General features: G+C 34.1%; 1 protein-coding gene across 1 annotated transcript in view; it reads right to left on the bottom strand.

The window, feature by feature from the left end:
- Window positions 1-22086, bottom strand: part of LOC144981026 (propionyl-CoA carboxylase alpha chain, mitochondrial-like) — a 40269-nt gene that overhangs the window by 2698 nt on the left and 15485 nt on the right. The window contains exons 7-21 of the mRNA XM_078929100.1: window positions 21851-21929; window positions 21185-21287; window positions 19724-19818; window positions 18797-18879; window positions 17303-17370; window positions 16026-16169; window positions 14047-14121; window positions 11190-11334; window positions 8753-8863; window positions 6109-6211; window positions 4161-4263; window positions 3597-3695; window positions 1782-1835; window positions 1113-1253; window positions 329-406 (exon numbers count right to left, since the gene is read on the bottom strand). Of these exons, the coding sequence (XP_078785226.1) occupies window positions 329-406; window positions 1113-1253; window positions 1782-1835; window positions 3597-3695; window positions 4161-4263; window positions 6109-6211; window positions 8753-8863; window positions 11190-11334; window positions 14047-14121; window positions 16026-16169; window positions 17303-17370; window positions 18797-18879; window positions 19724-19818; window positions 21185-21287; window positions 21851-21929 (1481 nt within the window). The remainder of the gene's footprint in view (window positions 1-328; window positions 407-1112; window positions 1254-1781; window positions 1836-3596; window positions 3696-4160; window positions 4264-6108; window positions 6212-8752; window positions 8864-11189; window positions 11335-14046; window positions 14122-16025; window positions 16170-17302; window positions 17371-18796; window positions 18880-19723; window positions 19819-21184; window positions 21288-21850; window positions 21930-22086) is intronic.

Below are 22086 nucleotides of genomic sequence, written 5' to 3'. Positions count from 1 at the left end.
TTTCATTTCTCAAGTCCTTAAATGTAATAAATTGTCTTTTATATTATTTTTTTCTGTATCGCGTGTTAGTTTTTACTGAAACGCTTAGTTTTCCTCCGCAAATTTTTTGGCAAATTTTGGTCTTTTTGGCAAATTTCTTGGCAAATTTCGGGGGGGGGGGGGGGGGTTTTTTGGCAAATTTTGGCAAATTTTAGGTCCCAATTTGGCAAAAAATGCAGATGACAGGTTAATATGTCCACGTAGCCCTCAATAAATCTGATTGTAATGTGTGAGTGAATTGTTTGGGTTTGTTGTCGTGTCGAATTCTAATTCTAATTTTAGTTCTTACCTTTCCAACTTTAGAGCTTTGAAGACTATTCTGCATCTTCATGGCCTCTAGGATACAAACTTCTTGTTGCTCGGCAACCTGACAAGACGAGGAGGATGGAAGGATGAAATCAAACACAAAACGAAATGGTTGTAACAATCTATTTTTAAAAAAGGGTTCAAATAGTTCAAATCAAATTTCTTGTTAATGTTACCAAACATCCCAAAAACAGTATTATGTCAAGTGGTGTTGACTTTATATAAATTATACTTTACCAAGAAACGTAACCTTGATACAGATATAGATAGAACGAAGTTGATGTCACTTAAATCTGTGTTATTGTTTTTTTGCCATCCATGTTTATGAGTAATTCTCACTCAACTGTTTTAACCAGACCATACACTTCAAGGTTACAATGTTGTTGGTCTGCGCACAGCATCTATAAAGAAAATAGGAACCAGCTAGAAAGAGTATGACGGACAAGAGGACAATGGCAAGATGTGGTCCACACGGCCTAAGCTCCATGAGGAGTAATGGCATAAGAAAGATTCTAAATGAAAGATAAAGGGAGTAATTGTGACTCATATTTAAGGGAACAATACAAAACAAACGACGTTTCGGCCTTTTTCAGTAAACACGAAATATATATATATATATATATATATATATATATATATTAGATTGTCATAATAATATAGAAGAAAATGTGTGTCACCGAAAATGTTATCTTTCCATTTTATTAACTCATTTAGGCACCTCTAGTTTAAGATTCTAAAAACTTTTCAGCAGTGAGAATCAAACCTACCATATCCCCTACTTTGACGGACACAGACTTGAGTACACCAGGCATGGGTGCCATCACCATGGCGCTTGTATCAATTTTCTTCTTCTCCAGCATATACTGGGACAGGTCAGCTGCTAATTGGTCTAGAACTTGTATTGGGTACTGAAACACAAATAATGTTTGTTATAATTGATCTTTCAATTATCACTAACAATATACATTAAGCATTGAATGTATAGAAAAATCATTTCTATCACGAGACTGTGCAACCTGGAGTAAATATTTATAAAGCTGGATAACAAAAGAAAATAATTACAACAAAAAAAAAGTTTTGAAATATTGAAAAAAAATAATCCCCAAAACAAAAACAAAAAACAAACAACAACCTACATTTGAGCCTTGAAGGTGTAGAATTCAAGAAAACATTTTTGAACTTTTTGCTAAGTAAATTATTATCCAAAAAACCCCTAACAATCACATTTTCAATCTAGACTCCTTTACCCATATTCCGATTTATTTCAACTTTCATCATATTAGACTGACCCAGATTCAGATGTTAACAATTACCACGTGAGTAACATGCATGATCATAAAAATCTAACTTCACTTTATAGAAATTACTCAGGACTGTGAAGCAAACCTTACATGCGGAAAAAAAAAACATGATAGAAATACATCATCAAAACTTACCACTGTTCCGAAAAGACGGAATTTGTAATTGCCACTTCCTTGTCTCTCATTGATCTGTTGAGTAATAAAAACATCACAGTGAATAATTGTTGGGCTTTACATAAAACCAGAAAACAATTCCAAGGACACACAATTACATATCTAAAGTACGGTAGTCCCTCGGAGCCATAAGGCCTGTGGAGCCGGAGTTTATCCCGGTTTCTACAGCATGAAACGGACAATTGCAATTATTTGCTACCCTTTGGATAGGACGCTAGTCTATCGCAAAGTACTTTCTGCCAGATCTAATAGACCCAGCTACCTATTTACTGCTGGGTGGACAGAGGGGGGTGGATAAAAATTTCGACTGAAACCCGGGATCGATCTTGGTCCCTTTGCGTGTGAAACGAGTGATCTACCAAGTATCGGGACCCCCAACAACTACATATCAAAATATAATAAATAAATACAGTCCAAGCTGGTATAGATAGAATGCGCTTGGCCAAGGAGTTCACAACATTGCCATCCGGAAGTATAACGGACCAACACACAAACTTTGTGTAACCATGAACTTTTATAGTCTTGTTAATACAGTTTAGTGAGAACAACTCACAAACGCGGATGGCAAAAACAATAACAAAGGCCTGAGTGACGTCATCTGCATACTATCTATTGGGGATGGCGCTTGATTGGGACGATTCCTTGGGAATGGAATATTTTCTTTATAAAAAATCATACCGTTTTTTATTTTAATTCCTAGTCGCTTAATTGGGACGAAATTTGACAATGACAGTCCCAATAAAAGAATTTTTTCATTGTCTTCAATCATTTAAAACAATGGTTTTTTTTTTGTTTGTTTGTTGCTTTAGGTCTCTTCCAACACAATTGAGGTTATATGAGAGACCGCTGAAACAAAAAAACAAGCAATCTAACAAAAATAGTACAAATGTAAATCAAAATCATAACCTAAAGATATCATAAGCTAAATTATAAATAACCAAGAACAAACAGGCAGAAGATTTACAGAAAAAAAAATATCCCCTGTCAAAAATACAATCACAAACCAAAGAAGCAGGATATGCTAGTAAAGAGAAGAAGAAACGACATCACTATCGGATCGTACACCCATGCGAACATCATAGGTATATATATGATTCAAGGGTGATGCTCCCATCCAACCACAATGGTTAATAAAATGCAAATTAGTCTAACGGAAGAGTCTTCCCGGTGTATGGTCCTACCATTCATCACAGAGGTGTGAACAATAGAATTTAACTGTAGCCCCTGTTAGTGTCTATCGCGACAGCCAATTGGGTGTGTGGTCGAACTGTTCATCATAGTCGTCAGTTTTATTCATCCTGCTTTGTTGATAAAGGGGAAACCTGAAACGTCCATTTTATCTGTTTTCGTATATTAAATTGAAGCTTATATTCACATGGTCATTCATTTCTTCGAGCTTCAAGCAGCTCCATTTACATTACACAATATTGGTTAAACTTAGTTCTGTATATCTTTGAAGGACTATTTTTGAATTAAAAATCAGAACTAAGATTGTAGAATGAATGCCATACCTCAAAGAATAAAAAGAATGCGACTATCATTCACCACTTGCCCAAAGCTATCGTCTTTACACTATGTTAATACTGTTTTACCTTGATTTGTAGTATTATTATTATCTTGACTCAATGACTGAAAAAACTAGATACACCACAGAACAGAATAGTTCGAACAGTGCTTGGTATTGACTGACATCATAAAAAAAACAAAAAAAAACCCCAACAAATTTACTCCATTTCCACCCCTTCCCTCCAACACAGACAACCGTCCCTTGCTGACCTGTAACTTCCTCGGTTCTCCATTTACCGTCAGATCCATCAAAGGAGAAGAAAAAGACAGTTGACCTTTGACCTCAAACTCGTCACCTCCAATCAACATCTGTAATATGAAATGGAAGTAATAATAATGGTGGGTGGCCTTTTTCGTTGGTTTCAGACCACAAGATCTATATTACATCAGTAGGACAATGATGGTAATACTAATACTACCACTATTACTACTATTAATGATAATAATAAATAAATAAATAAATAAATAAATAAATGAATAAAGAGAACTTAATTGCAATTTTTATCCTCTTTGAGACATTTATAGCTCATCTTATTATTCCACATCATAAAAAAATTCATCTTATACTTAATTTTTTTTCCATTAAAATAATTGTAAAATATAAATCTTACATAACATTGCTATAAAACTCAAATAATAAAGCACAAAAAACACAGAACAAACAAACAAACAATATAAACAACAAAAAAATAAAATAAAACAAAAGCAGCCCCCCTCCCCCACACATATATATATATATATACACACATGCTTAAAAATTTAAAATAGACTCACTTTAAATCCACCTTTGATCTTTGAAACAACGGTGTCGTACTTGGTTTTTCCAATTTTGACAACCAAGGACCAACTGGATTTGGAACAATTCTCAGAAACAAGTCTGGGGAGGGGGTGGGGGAGAAGACCACAAAAATAAGATGACAAATAAAAAATGTAAATGTATCATTCACTGATTGAAGTGATTGTTTACAGGGGTGAGAATGACTGGTCACAAAAAAGGAGGACATTTTTCATCGTGAAGATCATGATCCATCCATGCAACCATAACCTATAAATTTGAATTTCACTAAAATTTACTGAGCAATTTGTGACACGACTCGGTGGAATTTCAAAATCTGGCAGTTGTAGTAGGGATGATGATGTGGTGGTTGCAGTAGTAGTGGTGATAGGGATGATGCAGTGGTAGTGATTGTAGTAGTAGTAGTGGTCGTATGGATGATTGTGTGGTGGTGGTTGTAGTAGTTGTGGAAGGAATGATGATGTGGTGGTAGTTGTAGTAGTAGTGGTGGTAGGGATGATGTTGTGGTGATTGTAGTAGTAGTGGTGGTAGGGATGATGATACGGTGGAGGTTGTAGTAGTGGTAGTAGGGTTGATGATGCGGTAGTGGTTGTAGTAGTAGTGGTGTTAGGGATGATGTGGTGTTATTTGTAGTAGTAGTGGTGCCAGTGATGATTGTGTGGTGGTGGTTGTAGTAGGAGTGGTGGTAGGGATGATGTGGTAGTGGTCGTAGGGATGATGATGCGGTAGTGGTTGTAGTAGTAGTGGTCTTAGAGATGATGATGTGATGGTGGCTGTAGTAGTAGTGGTGGTAGGGATAATGCTGTGGTGGTGGTTGTAGTAGGGTTGATGATGTGGTGGTGGTTGTAGTAGTAGTGGTCTTAGAGATTATTGTGTGGTGGTGGTTGTAGTAGTTGTGGTAGGAATGATGATGTGGTGGTAGTTGTAGTAATTAGTGGTGGTAGGGATGATGTGGTGTTATTTGTAGTAGTAGTGGTGGTAGGGATGATGATGTGGTGGTAGTTGTAATAGTAGTGGTGGTAGAGATGTTGATGTAGTGGTTTTGGTGAGTGTTTTTTATTCATTGATGATAATAGCAATTTGCCAAAAAGGAGGAAAATGTCTCCGTCTATCGATCAAACACAAAGTGTAAAAATAACAGGAACATAGTTTTGTATTAGTATTATTTAATATATTACTATAAGTAGTATAAATCCATTCTTATTATTAGACATAAATCTACTTTTTGTAGACATTTAATGAATTGTCCTTTCCATATGTTAAAGGCCTACAATGCTATTCAAATAAAAGGCCAGAAAGTGTTGTTTTGTTTTGATTTTTACTTTATAAAGCAGGCTACAATATCTTTGTTACCGAAACATAGTGGTTATTCAGCTTAATACAAACCAAGAATCTCAAATTTAAAGCCATAGTCCTAAGGTAAAAAGAAAGAAGAGTAAACTAAGCCAATGACCATTGCTTTATTCTAATAATATATTATCTCTGTATAACCAGATGCTGTTCGTTAATAAAATGAGACTCCCCAAAAAAGCAATTGAAACAAAGTGTCAAATGAAATCTTTTTAAATCTGGAAAGTGTGGGGAAAAATTATCAAATTACACCCCTCACTTACAGCCTGCATCTTTTTAATTGTACAATAACAAAGTATTAACTGAAGCTATAAAACCTCTTAGTACAAACTTATTACAGAGAAAAAGAAGAAGAAAAAAAAGTATGAGTCGTATGTTGATCATCTTTTCTTTGAAATACTAAACTGCTAACATCAATATCTGGTGCACATGTACCACCAAAGTCAAGTGTTGCTACATAAGAGTAAATATTCCCCACATTGGAACAAACCCCCCCCCAAAAAAACAAAAAAACAAATGAAGAATATCGATCTAATAAGCCTGACACCAACAGAAACCAGGGATTGGTAGACTAACTTGGACTGGTTGAGAAAATGCTTTGACCTTAACTGGTCTTTAATGTGGACAGCTGATGCGAGGGCGACTAGTTCCTGGTTCTCTTTTAAGGTCAGCTGTTTGCCTGGATTGATGAAAAATTAAAAAAATCAGAAACAGAAATGTTTTTGCATATGAAAATATTTCATGCAAAAATAAAACAAACTTGAGCTTTAATGCAGCGCATTATCCACTTAAAGTGCTCAAAGTGCTTTACAAAGGGTCCCAGACCAACAGCAACACTTAACATGTAGGACGTGGCATGATGCCTGTTAGTTGATATTACAATTTTTTTTGGACAGAGACAACGCTGTTAATGACCAGGTACTCATTTTACACCTGAGTACGGTGAGAGAATGTGAGTAAAGAGATTTTTCCAAGGACTCAACTATGCGCCTAGCAAGGTTCAAACCCAGGACATTCTGATCCAAAAGCAAGTGTCATACCACAAGACTACAAAGCCCCACAATGAAACCGTGAACGAGATAAAACTATATGTAGAAAATGATTTAACAAAAAGAGCAAACTGATTTATATTGATTTTTAAATTATATGTGGTCTAGCCGCAAAGCTTGTCTTCATCAAAACGTGTTACCCTCAATTTAAAAGGATAAATATATCTCCAGCTCCCCCTTTTGCTGTTGCCTTTAAACAACTAATAATTTCATTTGTGAAATAAAGAACAAAAGAAAAAAAAAACAAAACAAACCCCCCCCCCATCAATTTCAAGTCTCTTACAAAAACTAAAAAAAACAGTAAACAAACTGATAACAAGTAGATTTTAAAAAGCCATTTTTTTGGCTTTAACCGGAAAAAAAGGCATCCCTAATATCAATCTTAGAGTAAGTTCCGTAAACTAATCAACAAAAAAAAAAACAATAAAAAATTGTAACGAAACAATTACAGTGAATTACAGCCTCTGAATTATGGTCAAACGTGTAATGGATCAAAATCCCAATGCAAAAGACAAAAAGAACGAAACAAAATAAAAAAACCCAATAAAAATGGCAGATTTCTATTCCAAAAAATGCCAGCTCAGATCTCAAATTATTTCAAACTGGAGTGTGTGACGATATTATCCCTTCCTTAAGTGTCACTTTGTAACTTTTTTGTTTGTTTTAAAATGAAGAGCCTTTTACGAGCTCAGATTTGCAATATTTGCAATCTTGAGTGACACACTAAATTGTTATCATGAACAAACAGAAAATAAACATACATGATCTTTTAAAAAACAAAAAATAAAAACCAAGGTCAATAGAAAAAAAAAAGGAATAAAAAAATATATTAAATAAAAAAATATATTAAACACACACAACAAAGAAAATGAAATCAATTTCATGCCTGTCACTTCCTCATCACCTATGAATAAGTAAATATTTTTTTAAAGACCCTCCAAAAACCTAACAATCTACCATTTAACCATAACTAACGAAAACATCAGGATCAAGTACGTAACCACCTTTTTACCTTAACTATTTTAACTAGAAGATCAATACCAAATTGTGTAAATTAAAAGGTTAAACAAAATTCAAGGTTAATTGCATCATATAATAGAAACACACCTTTTGTCCCAATAAATTTAAACAAACTTGATTTCCTCACCAAAATTACTCCATGTGAGCCTATAATTAGGCTTCTACTTGAATGTCTAATTTGACAGAGGCATTAAAAAATTCAATTAACCTGAGCATGGTGCATAAATCATAGATATGATCTACGAAAGTCTTTAATAGAAGATATGCTTGCTTTTAAAAGTGATAAACGGGTGGATTAGTAACCAACTGAAAGTCCTTTAATTAGTTTCATTCCTGAACCATTCTCTGACGAGTGAAGGTCATACATCACTCTAAGTCCACAAAAAAAAAAAAAAATATGCTGATTTTTTTTCTACCCCCGAAGGAAATTAATTTCATACATGAACCATTCTCTGATAAGTGAAGGCGACACATCGGTTTAGGACAAAAATCCGCAAAATATAAAATTGTGCTGATTCTTTCTTCCTCTCCTGTCCAGGAAAAATAAGGTTACAGATGAAGGAGGAAACGGCAAAAATCCGCCTATCGGCTGAAAAAAGGCACCTATGTCCTCCATGTGCGGCTATGTGGTCTAGTGGTATGACACTCGCTTTCGGATCGGAAGGTCCTGGGTTCGAGCCTCGCTCAGCGCATAGTTGAGTCCTTGGAGAAGGCTCTTTACTCACATTCTCTCACCGTACTCAGGTGTAAAATGAGTACCTGGCAGTTAACAGCGTTGTCTCTGTCCCAAAAATTTGTAATATTGCCTGACAGGCGTCATGTCTCGTCCTACATGTTAAATGTTGCTGTTGACCAGGGACCCCTCTAAAGCGCTTTGACCACATTTTAGTGGATATTGCGCTATATAAAAAAAAAAAACTCTTTTTTTATTTTTTTAATTTAATTTTTTTTATAAATGTTTTTCTAAGAAAGATTGGTAATAAGAATTTTCACTTTCAACTTCAAGATCAAATAAATGGGAAATAGATCGAAATTTAGGTTTTAAAATTTCTTTAAAAAAAAAAAAAATAAAATAAAAAAAACCCAACAAAAGCAACTGGATATTGCTGAGAGAGAGGATCAGAAAGAAAAAAAATGTCACGTCCACCAACCTTTGAATCCGTCTGGGAAGACTTCAGGCAGATAGTTGGTGCTGGTGTCGCCTGCCACAAAGCGAGGTTCAGTCAGGATGTCTCTCAGCAAAGGAATGTTGTGGGTCACACCTTTACAAGACAAAGAATGTGAAGAGTTAGTTCATTACAGAGTTATAGTTGCACACTGTGTACCGTGTAAATACTATACACCATGTACCGTGTAAATGGCATACACCATGTACCGTGTAAATGCCATACACCATGTACCATGTAAATGCCATACACTGTGTACGATGTAAATACTATACACCATGTACCATGTAAATGCCATACACCATGTACCATGTCAATACCATACACTATGTACCGTGTAAATACCATACACAATGTACCATGTAAATACCACACACCATGTACCATGTAAATGGCATACACCATGTACCATGTCAATACCATACACAATGTACCATGTAAATACTATACACCATGTACCATGTAAATACCATACACCATGTACCATGTAAATGCCATACACCGTGTACCATGTAAATACCATACACCATGTACCGTGTAAATACCATACACAATGTACCATGTAAATACCATATGAATGTATAATCACAGAAGTCATATTTATTTTTGCTGTGAAAACCATGTGCTGACAAATATGTTTGGATTACACAAGGAAATAACAATTGGAAAATTAATTAGAGGAAATAATTTTAGTGGAAACAAATTAAAAAAAAAAAAGAAAAAAAAAAAGAAAAACACATTAAAAACTTAAAAACCAAAGAAAAACAAACATCAAAGAAATATATATTAAATATCAAACCTATAGGGAATGAGATTAGCAGAAGAGTAGCGTCCCTTGATTGGACGTCACCGGTGGAGAAGTTCTTACAGAGAGAACGTCAATATGGTTTTGCGCATGTGTCTATCGTCCTCGCTTCCGGTGAAACCGCGCGGTTAGTTAAATAGTTTCTCAGCGATCTTTAAGTTTTATCAAACCGTGTGTTTAATTCTAAACATTTTTTTCTCTCATCCCAATAACATTATATTTTAAAGCTTGATATTATTTTTCATTCTTAAATTCTTTTTCATAATTAGTGAAATTTCCTTATCCAAAGGAAAGATATCCTCAGTTGAAAGTTGTAAGTTTTTTAATTTTGTGGTCTTTACGGTGTGAAAGTTTGGTTAGAACACCTTCGTTTTTACAACTTCTGCTGTAGTACCTTTCAACATCGCCCTTAGCCGACTCCTTATTGGCATTTTTGAACGTATAATGGAAGATAAGAGACATATTAGAATTGTAATATTGGAAGAAGTAAGAGTAATAGAATAAGTACTAGTAGTAGTAGTAGTAGTAGTCGTAGTACCGTTCGAATTTTTTGTTTGTTTGTATTTCCTTCTCAAAGATTCGACCACCCCTCTAACACCTTGCCCATTCACCCCCCCCCCCCCACCCCTACTATTGACACTACTACTACTACCACCACTATTACTACTACTATTATTACTTCTACTACTACTACTAGTAGTTCTACAACTACTACTACAATACTACTACTACTACTATTATTATTAATATTATTATTATTATTATTATTATTGTTACTATTATTATTATTATTATTATTACTATTATTATTATTATTATTATTATTATTATTATTATTATTATTATTATTATTATTATTATTATTACTACTACTACAAATACTTTTAGTACTTTTATTTTATTTGTTTTCCAAGTTAATTTGTGTATTGTTGTGCTGACGAAGGGTTTGTACCCAAAACGTCCATTGTCTGTATTGTTCCTTTCGTTAGTATTTTCACAATCACAGGCAGCCCCTAACATTTTCTACTGTAAACAACGCTGCAGAATCAAGTGGTGTTCCGCTATCATGACTAATAAAGTAATAAAATAAATCATTAACTTTCATTTATTATGGAAATTTTTGTGTTATGTCTATTTCGATTTAAGCACGCTTCGTCATTTTAAGGACGCCTAAGCTTCCTCCAGATGACCATATTTGTAAGCCGCATGAGAACCTTATCGAAAGCGAGGACGAGAGAGACGCATGCGCAAAACCATGTTGACGTTCTCTCTGTAAGGTGACGTCCAATCAAGGGACTTCCGCTAATCTCATTCCCTATAGTAATGATAAGAACAATACCAATACAACCACTACCACTACTTTACTAATAACAATAATATTAAGAATAGTAATAACAATAATAATAATAATAATAATAATAATAATAATAATAATAATAATAATAATAATAATAATAATAGTAATGATAAGGATAAAAATTCAGACCCCCCCCCCCCCCCCAAAAAAAAAAAAACCCAAAAAACAAAAAAACAAACAAAACAACAAAACAAAACAAAACAAAACAAAAAACAAAAACTGACAAATAAAATAAAAGATGAAAACAGAACGAGTCCAACCTTTTATGACATATGAATCTAAGGCTTCCACCATCGTCTTCATGGCTGATGCCCTGTCTCGACCATAGGTCACCAGTTTACAAATCATGGGGTCGTAGTAGATACTGATTTCACTCCCTTCTTTGATGCCGCTATCACAACGAGTCTGAATGATGTATTAATATATATATATATATAAGTGAAGATGAAGGCGCCGATGTAGACAGTGACCATGTCCCAGTTGTTTGTACAATAAGGATAAAGTTTAAAGCTATTCAGAGAACAGCTGGTAGAATAAAGAGGGATTACAGGTTATGCAAAGACAATGGCATACAAACAAAAATGAGAGAAGAATTTGAAAATGCACTCATGATACAAAGCCAAAGTGAACCTGATAATGAAAAATGTGAAAAACAATTTGATATATTCCAAAAGTGTGTCAAAGCAACTGCAGAAAAGCATTTACCAATAGCTCAAATAAACAGCAAAAAGGAATGGATGACAAATGAAATTCTAAACCTATTTGAAGAAAGACGAAAATGCAACAGAGGGTCTGCAGAATACCAAACATTGAACAACCACATTAAATCCAAATGCATCGAGGCACACGAGAACTATCTAGACTGGAAATGCTGCGAAATCGAAAGAGAATACAAACCCAACCCCCAACAAGCTCACCAAAGAATAAAAGAACTATCAGGGAAAAGGAAAAGCAAAGCAGCAGGAAGTTGTATCCAAAACAAACAAGGGGAACTGCTATTTGAAGAACAACATATAGAAAGCCGATGGGTAGAATACATAGGCGAACTGTACAATGATCCAAATAGAAATGAACCACCACTGAAATTCAAAGAACCATTAAGCGGACCAAACATCACCAAAAGTGAAATTGAACATGCCATGGAACGAATGAGGGATGGTAAAGCAACAGGCCCTGATGAAATATCTGTAGAGGTATTAAAAAGCCTAGGAGATCTAGCAATTGATGAACTTCACATATTATTCAACAATATATACAATACTGGGAAAATTCCAGAAGATCTCTGTAACTCTATTTTCATAGCAATACCAAAGAAAGCAGGTGCAGTCAGATGCGAAAATTTTAGAACTATAAGTTTAATAAGCCACATCAACAAAATACTGTTGCGTATAATTATCAACAGGCTAAGGAATAAGATTAACCCCGAAATCGCAGAAGAACAATATGGATTCCAACCTGACAGAGGGACAAGGAACGCAATATACCTCCTCCGTGTTTTAAGTGAAAGAGCTATACAGGTTCAGACCCCACTATACCTCTGTTTTGTCGACTACAAAAAAGCTTTTGATAGAGTACGCCACGAAGAAATACTAAAACAACTGCACTCCATTGGCGCTGATGAGAAAGACCTCAGACTCATGCAAACATTATACTACACCCAGCAGGCATCTATCAAAATCGGAAACTCTACAGGAAATTCCATTCCTATTAAGAAAGGAGTCCGTCAAGGGTGTGTTGCCTCACCAGATCTGTTTAATCTATACCAAGAAACAATCATGAGGGGCATAAATAATATGGAGGGAATAAAAGTGGGAGGTCACAACATAAATAATATAAGATACGCAGACGATACGGTACTCATTGCAACATCAGAAATCCAACTTCAAAAGATTGTTGACAAAGTGGTAGTAGATAGTGAAGCCAAGGGAATGGAAGTGAATATCACCAAAACGGAATGCATGGTAATACAGAAAAACCCCGAAAACAACAACACCTGCAATATAACGATTCACGGCGAGCAACTTACCAACGTAGAAAGTTTTAAATACCTAGGTTCAATAGTGACAACAGATGGAAGATGTAACCGAGACATACGAGCAAGAATAACTCAAGCCAAACAGGCCTTCATGGACCTGGGAAACATTTTGAAAAACAAACAGATGTCGTTCGGGATTAGATTCCGAGTCTTGAAGTGCTACGTGTGGCCAATCTTGTTATACGGATGCGAAAGCTGGACTACAAATGCAGAAACACAAAAGAACATTGAAGCTTTTGAAATGTGGTGCTTGAGAAGGATGCAGAGAATATCGTATACTGCACACAAAACGAACGAAGAAGTGCTAAAACAAACATACCAACAAAGGAAACTAATGCCCTTAATAGTGGATCGACAACTATCCTTTTTCGGACACATAGTAAGGAAAGATAAGAATGAATACCTGGCAAGTTGTGGAAAATACCTGGTAAACGCGCCCGGGGGAGACAAAGAAAAACACTCATAGACCAACTGAAGGGCTTCACCAGCCTAACAATCCAAGAGCTGTTTGAAAAGGCAAGAGACAGGGAGGAATGGAGAGAGATAATTCATGCAGTATCCGAAGCCTGGACCAGGCATGGAACCTAGAAGAAGAAGATATATAAGTGAAGACAATACTTCAGTTAATCATTCCTGAATCAAAAATAATAAATGAAAATGAACAACAATAATGAATGTACAAAAAAAAAAAAACCTCCAAAAAACAAACTAGGCAATATGGTTTGTATTATGTTGAAATGTCACTCCATTTGCAGCAACATAGCATATGAAAGTATGAACATCTAAAAAAAAAAAAAGAAAGAAAAAAAAGGCTTGATCCTTCCATAAGTTTTGAAAAACAAAAAATTATGATAAAAAAAACATTCTGTTACCCCCTTCTAAGACGAAGAGTAGTTTTGAATTCAAGTTAACTAGTAAACCTTTGAAAAGCAGGATATTCCAATCCACTTCTACTAAATGACAATGGTAGCAAGTATATAAATTATAAAGCAACAGATGCTCTAAGCCAAAATATTTAGTCCCAACAATTGATGTTATTTTAAAGCACAATGATGTCCATGTAAATAAATGTAATGACTTACATTAGGCACATGTAGTGGCTCCACGTAACGAGACAATCGTCCAATGGAAGGCATACCAAAATTCTTGTAAGGGTCCTGTGGAAGATTTGAACGGATTTTTGTCGAGAGAAATGAAAGGCAACAGCACTGGCATTAAAAATCAACTTTTCTTGTTCTTACCATAAGATGAATTGAATATCTCAAGAACTGTCATCCAGATTCTAATCAAAAAGCGTGTCAAATTTGACATCTTTCTCAGCACATGAAGGATTAGTGTTTAATTGATGTTCTCTTTCTCAATTAACCAGTAGATTGTTGACAATCAAAACATGGAATTTGTGACACACTATCACACATGCTCGGACAAACATAGTTGGTTGTTTATAAACATAAACGTGAATGAAATGAACCTCTCTCTCTCTCTGATCATTGTTATTGTTTTAAATTGCCAAATGGGTGAATAGTTGTCACACAATTTTCTAGATTATATTATGAACGTTTAAGTTTACACATAGTTTTCTGTGTTGGTTCTATTAGATCAAGTGATTGAACGGTGGGTGTTTCGATAGTAAAACCTTTGTAGTTTGCTATGTTTACCAATCATTGCCATTGTTTACATTATGACGACTGTCCGAGAGGCGTGGTTATCTAGGTGTTTATTTGGACCACTCCTTCAATTTCCTGTTAAATTATTGACAAATATCTTGTTGAATAAATCATGATGTGATCTTGTGGTATGACTCTTGCCTTTGGATCAGAAGGATCAGGAATAGAGTCCTGCTTTGAACGGTGCATAGTCGAGTCCCTGAAAAAGGCATTCTCTCACTATACTCAGGTGTAAAATGAATACCTGACCATTAACAGTGTTGTCTCTTTCAGAAAAAAATTGTAATATCACCTAACAGGCATCATGTTTCACACATGTTAATTGTTGCAGTTGGCTAGGAACCTCTTGCGCCATATATATTATTTGTTTATTTTTTAAAAAGGAATTTATATCTGCTGAACATATTGGATGGAAACAGTTTTTACATTTACATTTTACAATTTTTGTCAAAGCAATAATTTCCGTCCATATATAAACTCAAGTTTGTCAATTTGCAAGTCTAATAAGCAAAAGCAATTATGGGCTCTATTGATTCACATTGTTGTAAAGAACAATATTTTGTGTTTGTTTGATAGTATTTCCGTTATAACAATGAGCCCATAACAGAAAAAAAAAAAAAAAGAATTTGATTGTCAGACCTGCAAATAAGTCCACATTGGTTCAAAGGCTTTTATGAACTTCCTTTTTAATGTCAAAGCCATGAACTTCCTTTTTAATGCCAAAGCCATGAACTTCCTTTTTAATGCCAAAGCCATGAACTTTTAAAAATATTAAATGAAAAGGAAAAGTAAATCACACAATGATGATTTTATTCAGTCAAAACATTTTGAAATGTTGTACCTCACCATATGTTTTTGTTTGTTTTTAAGGGTTTTACGGCGCTTGCAACACATTTAGGTCATATCAGCACCAGTAAAAAGAATGAAAATTGGAAATTAAAGCATTCTAGATGTATAATTAAAAGGACTTGAGGAAAAAAGTAAGACAAAGGGGAATGGTTCAAACAGGGAACAGATGTAGATTCCAAGAGCAAGCTATCAGTGTACTTAGTTTGAGATCACCTAACAGTCTCACCCAGACACCAACACAAAATTCCACAAAGAGGAACAGACTCAAATGTTTACAAATCAAACGTTAAAAATGAAAACAAGAACAGTACAATGGCCTAAATAGTGTCGAAAGCGTTGTTAAACACCTAAAAAAAAAAAACAGTACATAACAGACAGATGATTTACAATTTTAAAAAATATTTCCCAAAACTATAACTTTCCATTCGACTGTTTCTCTCTCAGCAAGGCCATCCGGCCAGGGTCAGGACAAAACTAAGTAATCTCATTCCAAGACAACGACAGAAAGCAATTATTGGAAAACAGGTATAGGGCTATAGAAGTACCTCAGCATAGACTCGACATTCGATAGCCCAGCCATCAATGGGGATGTCTGATTGTTTATGAAGCAGCTGATGTCCCTTGGCCACCCTCAACATCTGGTGTACAATGTCGACACCAGTGATCATCTCGGTGATGGGGTGCTCCACCTAGGGCAGATGACAAGTTACACTCATTCTCTAAACATAATACCCTAGGGTTTCACTACCAGCAGCATCTGTTCTCTTTTTGTGTGGTAAAAAACTCTATTATTGACTTATTTCACGAGAATGAACATGTATGAAAAAAAAATATCTATCAGAAATGTACATTTATTATGTTTATATAACATATCATGTGAAACCATTTAAAACCTGATTTAAATTGTAATCTTTCTTCGGAAATAGACTATCCATAATTTCTTGTTGTCATAATCATCATCAGTATTATCATATAATAACATAACATAATAACATATGGTATAGGGCGAAATAGGATAAAATCCCTTGAATGCCCTTAATATTAAATTGATTGAAAGATTACAATAGTGATAAACGTGGTACAGCTAGTATAAAAACTTAAATGTACTTATGTATGAATGATGTACAAATAATAATAATAATAATAATGATGATAATAATAATAATAATAATAATAATAATAATAATAATAATAATAATAATAATAATAATAATAATGATAATAATAATAATAATGATGATGATAATAATAATGATGATAATAATAATAATAATAATAATAATGATAATGATAATAATAATAATAATAATAATAATAACATAATAATAATAATAATAATAATAATAATAATAATAATAATAATAATAATAATAATAATAATAATAATAATAATAATATAATAATAACAATAACAATAAGTTAAATTCTCTAAATTACAGTTCAACTCACAACAATTTAAAAGGCTTTAAACACCTATAATGAAGTATCAACCAATTGAGTGACCCCGGCCTTTCCAATGCATCTCAAACATGTTACCTACCCCAGAAAGCTATTTTGTTACCAGTAATGAAAGGAGCATAACAACCATATATAATGTTTTATATCAAATCCCTGTTGTTTAACAAAGGAAATAATAATAATATAATGATAATTATTATTACTAATATCATTATTATTATTATTACTAATATCATTATTTTTATATTATTATTATTATAACTAATACCATTATTATTATTATTACTATTATTGTTGATATCCTCATTATTTCTATTATTTTTCCATGATTATAAACATTATCATGATTTTCACTTCTAATTACCTGAAGCCGAGTATTCATTTCCAAAAAGTAAAAGTTTTTATACTTGTCTACTAAAAATTCCACAGTGCCTGTTGAGAAAGAAGAATAAATAACGAAGAAATTATCACAACAAATGTTAAATATATTGTTATATGAGATGATTTAAAAAGCATTAACGGAATCAATATGAAATATCACTATCCCTGGCTTGTATTTTCATAACTATAAAAACAAAATTTATTCTGGATTAGTTAATGAAATAAACTTAAACTTGAGCTTTTATATAGCGCAATATCCACTAAACATGCCCAAAGCACTTTACAAGGGGTCCCTAGCCAACAGCAACACATAACATGTAGGACATGACATGATGCCTGTTAGGCGATATTACATATTTTTCGAACAGAGACAACACTGTTAATGGCCAGGTGATTATTCTACACCTGAGTACAGTAAGAAAATGTGATTAAAGAGTCTTTTCCAAGGACTTAACAATGTGCCGAGCAAGGCTCGAACCCAGGACCCTCCAATCCGAAAGCGAGTGTCGTACCACTAGACCACAAAGCTGCACATAATAATGAATAAATAAATATTAAAGACTGTTTGTGGCTCAACTGTTTTCTTTTTTCAACCGGTGAATTCCACATGAAACAACTGGTGAATTCCACATGAAAATGAAATAGTCTTTCAAAAACAATATCAAATAGAGAGTTGAGAACATAGAGGTTAAACAGTTGTGGAGAGACTTTTATTTTCAGGATATTTCAGCACCAGGAAAAAGTAAGGTCAAGGCAAAAGTTATTAGAAATATATTTGTCATTTAGTTCAATGTTTTCTTTTTGTTATAAGTTTTGTTCAACAATGAAGCTGCTATATTCATGTTTGTTGCTTCACTTCATGGTATTAACATTCAATAACCGGGAACAATTGACCAAGAGGGGCAATTCCTCTTATCGGATGCCTTTAAAAAAATTAGTAAATGAATAAATAATTAAATTAATAAAAAAAGACAAAATCAACTCATTATTTTGATTATCATCACAACAAATAATCTGAACTCAATGTTCTTAGATTTGTCACATATATCGAGACTGAAGAAGAGACATTTGTCCTTCAGAACAAAAAAAGGCCCATGGAGATGGAATTAAATATATCCCACTATTTCTAAAGGCACCGGCGACCCCCCAAATAGAGCCTTCACAAGGAAATGGTAGGTCATATCAATCTTTAAAAAGTTTTTATTAAAATAAAATTTAAAAAATAAAAATTCCCTTTATTCATCCCCAAGGGGAAATTTGTCTTTAAGGTCTATTCCAAGGGAAGACTGGAATAACCCAGGTGTCAGCCGCAGTGCAAAGTGAGCTAGGATGAGATGACTTGCTCAGGGCCACACAACGAGGCGGGTAGTCGAACTCGGTACCTTTTGTGTCAGAAGACCGTACTGCTGAGCCACACTGCCCCCCATGCTATGACAAAAAATCCAACAAAACATCAACCTAGACATGAGCCACTCACCAGCTGAATCATATCCCACGGCATTGGCAAGTTGACAGGCCTGTTCTCCCATAGCCTGCCTCGTCTTTTCATCCAGGAACACGCTGGAAAAGAAAAGGAATTTATTTTACCTACGAAAGAAAAGGATGTTCTGGCATCGTGATATTGGATTCCAGCAAGCAAACCCCCCCCCCCCAAAAAAAAAACAATAAAAAAAACAAAACAAGGAACAACCCCCTTCCAAAAAATGAATATTTGAGCATTTAATGATGATTTAAATACTATTTAAGAGAGGATACTTCAAAATACACCCCCAAAACATCAGGAAATGACAATTCACAGATTTAGAAAATTTAGAGAAGCTACATATGTAATCTTTCACAATTGGCAATCTTTATAACTTTTAATAATTTTGTATAAATAATTTATGAAGTAACAACACTGTCTCACGATCCACCTAACCAAATGTAAATATCTACCCTGACATGGTATTTCAAACTTAATTTCTCAAAAAAAACATCTTAAATAGTGACCTGAATAGAAAGAAAAATGATTACCATGATTACACCACAAAACGACTTATTCAAAGTGAATACAAAGCTGCTAGAAGCAGTGGACTGATATAACAGTAACAGCTTAAAAAAAAACAACATTCCAAACATGGAACGTTTCGAGTTCAAAAACCCTTCCGCAGCCAAATGGATTATTTTTTATTAAGGGAAGAATTCCAAAAGCGATCGACACCAACTAGTAAATTATTTTAAGAAACTTTTTTCAAGTTCAGATATATAATCAAGAAATCATAAAAAATACTTAACTTCAACTATTATTGAACAAGTAATGTCTTTCCACACAGGTACAAGACATTGCACTAACACCTGGAGATCCCACTTGGTTATTTTCCTTGAGCAAAAAATCTATTTCATCCCATTTATTTCTCATCCTTACCTGGGAGCTTCCTCTATAACCTTTTGCATTCTCCTCTGTATAGAACATTCTCTCTCATTCAACCACAAGGAATTGCCGTGTTTGTCACATAGAACCTAAAATCAGAGATTTAAGTGTGTTGAGCAGAATTTGAATATTGCTACCACAACATGCAATAATGGCTGTACAGTGAGCTGCATACCCTTATTATTTGTAAAATCATAAAGTTGAAAAGGCAAAATTTATTATGAAAAAGAAGTGGTAGAACACTTGAAACTATTTTAAATAAATTTTGCAATTGCATAATTTACTCGCAATAATTATTTTAACTTACCTGCCTACTTGAAAACTTCAAAATCAGTAACCGACAAAAAAAAAAAAAAAAATCCAATAATAAATGTTAAAATTTCAGTAACACTAAGCCAAACAAAAAATTGCTACATACAATCTTTTATATGTTAAATAAACGACTTTGCTATTGACTGCTACCATTACCAGAAAGCGATCCACTTGGCTATCATGGGCATGGAACTAACTGGTAGCCTTTATATCATTAAAGGAAATGCCCCCCTCCCCCCCTTCCAATCTTCTTAAAACTGTAGTAACTGAAGGAAATAAATAATCATTTTTCTAAAACCATGACCAAATTGCCATGAAATCAATATCTGTATTTTTTCCATTTCTTTAAGTTTGTAACTGACAAAACATTTGTAAAACCAATGAGGTATATATTTGTCATGTCAATTTTAATTAAATGTCTCTAGTTTTTACCATGAGTATGTAACAACAAGAGATGAAGTGAGTAGAAAAGTGCCAGAAGACAATAGAGAATAAAAATTTTCGCGGCGGTGGTGGGGTTTGAACCTGTGACCTTATTGGTACGACAACTCCGCCTGGCAGGTGAGAACGTGGCTCTACCGTGTGAGCTATCCACGAATACAAAAATATTCGTATCAAACTCAGGTCATTTCTAGAGCTCTCTCTCACCCACTTCTGGAGACCGCCGGTTCGCTCGCCACACAACCATCGTGAAGTTACTTGACCAGCAGTTAAGCTTAATAGCCAATATTCTCAACACAAACATATAACGTAGAAACGATTGAGACATTGAGTATGCTCCGGTATATGGGGTGAATTTTTTAATTCAGAAAAGTGAGTTATGAGTGGCATTATGCCATGAGTATGTGTAATCTATGATGGTTCTAATAGCTCAGTTGGCAGGGCACTCAGCATTGAATCTGGCTGCAGGATTTTTCTCTACCCCCCCCCTTTGTCCATCCGTCAGTAATTGGGTTGCTGGATCTATAAGATCTGGTGTCAAGTACATTTCGATACGCTAACACTTTATCCAACGAGTTTGCCAGTTTATTACTGTCATTATTATTTTTTATAACTAAAAAGAAATACCCCCCCCCCCCCAAAAAAAAAAAAAATAAAATAAAAAAAAATAAAAAATAAATAAATAAAGGTTCAATTACTCACCTGAACTTCAATATGTCTGGGATCCTCAATGTATTTTTCAATCAACATTCTATCATCACCAAAACTTGACTTGGCCTCTTGGGATGAAAGTCTAAATGCCTGCCTGAAGACGAGAGAACGAAAAATATTATAAATTAATGCCGATAGGGATGGGGAGGAGGGATGGAAGCACATACAAAACAAACATGAGAAGAAACACTCTCAGGGGAAACAACTCCTCTCAGGGGAAACAACTCCATCATCTTATTGCATCTTATGTGAAAACATGAAACTTCCTATACGCTACAGATATACAGGCAAAATTAAAAGAAACATGCCCTTTTCCCCTCTCTTAAGACTGTACAATGTTTGTTAGAGAATGGGGAATATCTGCTTTTCATTTGAAAAACAAAAAAGTATAATTAACGAACAAAAACGATGATTTTAATAATAATAAAATAATAATAATAAACAAATAATAATAAATAATAATAATAATAACAATAATAATAAAAAAAAAAAAAAAATAAAAAAAAAAAGAAAGAAAGAAAGAAAGAAAGAAAGAAAGAAAGAAATTTTTAAAAAAGAAAAAAAGAAAGTAACCCCATACCCCTTAAAAAAAAACAAAAACAGTACCACTTTAAAAGGCCCATGCCATGGACATCCCAAAGCACGCATACACCTTACCGGGCTTCTTCATCTGAGCGGGCTATCCTCATTCCCTTCCCACCTCCTCCAGCAGATGCTTTGATCATCACAGGGTAACCTGAAGTGAATCAGAATGACTAGATAATACAAAACTCAGAATGCCAGGGTAACAGGAAACCCAGAAATAAGCGGTAGCATTCCCTTTTTTTTTCTTTTTGAAACAGTTTGATGTTAGTTTAAAGGAGCTTTAAAACGCTTTTGACTGTTTTAAATTA

The sequence above is a fragment of the Berghia stephanieae genome, chromosome 10 (assembly GCF_034508935.2).
Source record: "Berghia stephanieae isolate SIO BIC M18660-M18661 chromosome 10, UCSD_Bste_1.3, whole genome shotgun sequence".
Lineage (NCBI taxonomy): Eukaryota > Metazoa > Mollusca > Gastropoda > Nudibranchia > Aeolidiidae > Berghia > Berghia stephanieae.
Note: the sequence above shows the minus strand (reverse complement) of the source record. Positions and strands in the feature narration are given on the sequence as shown.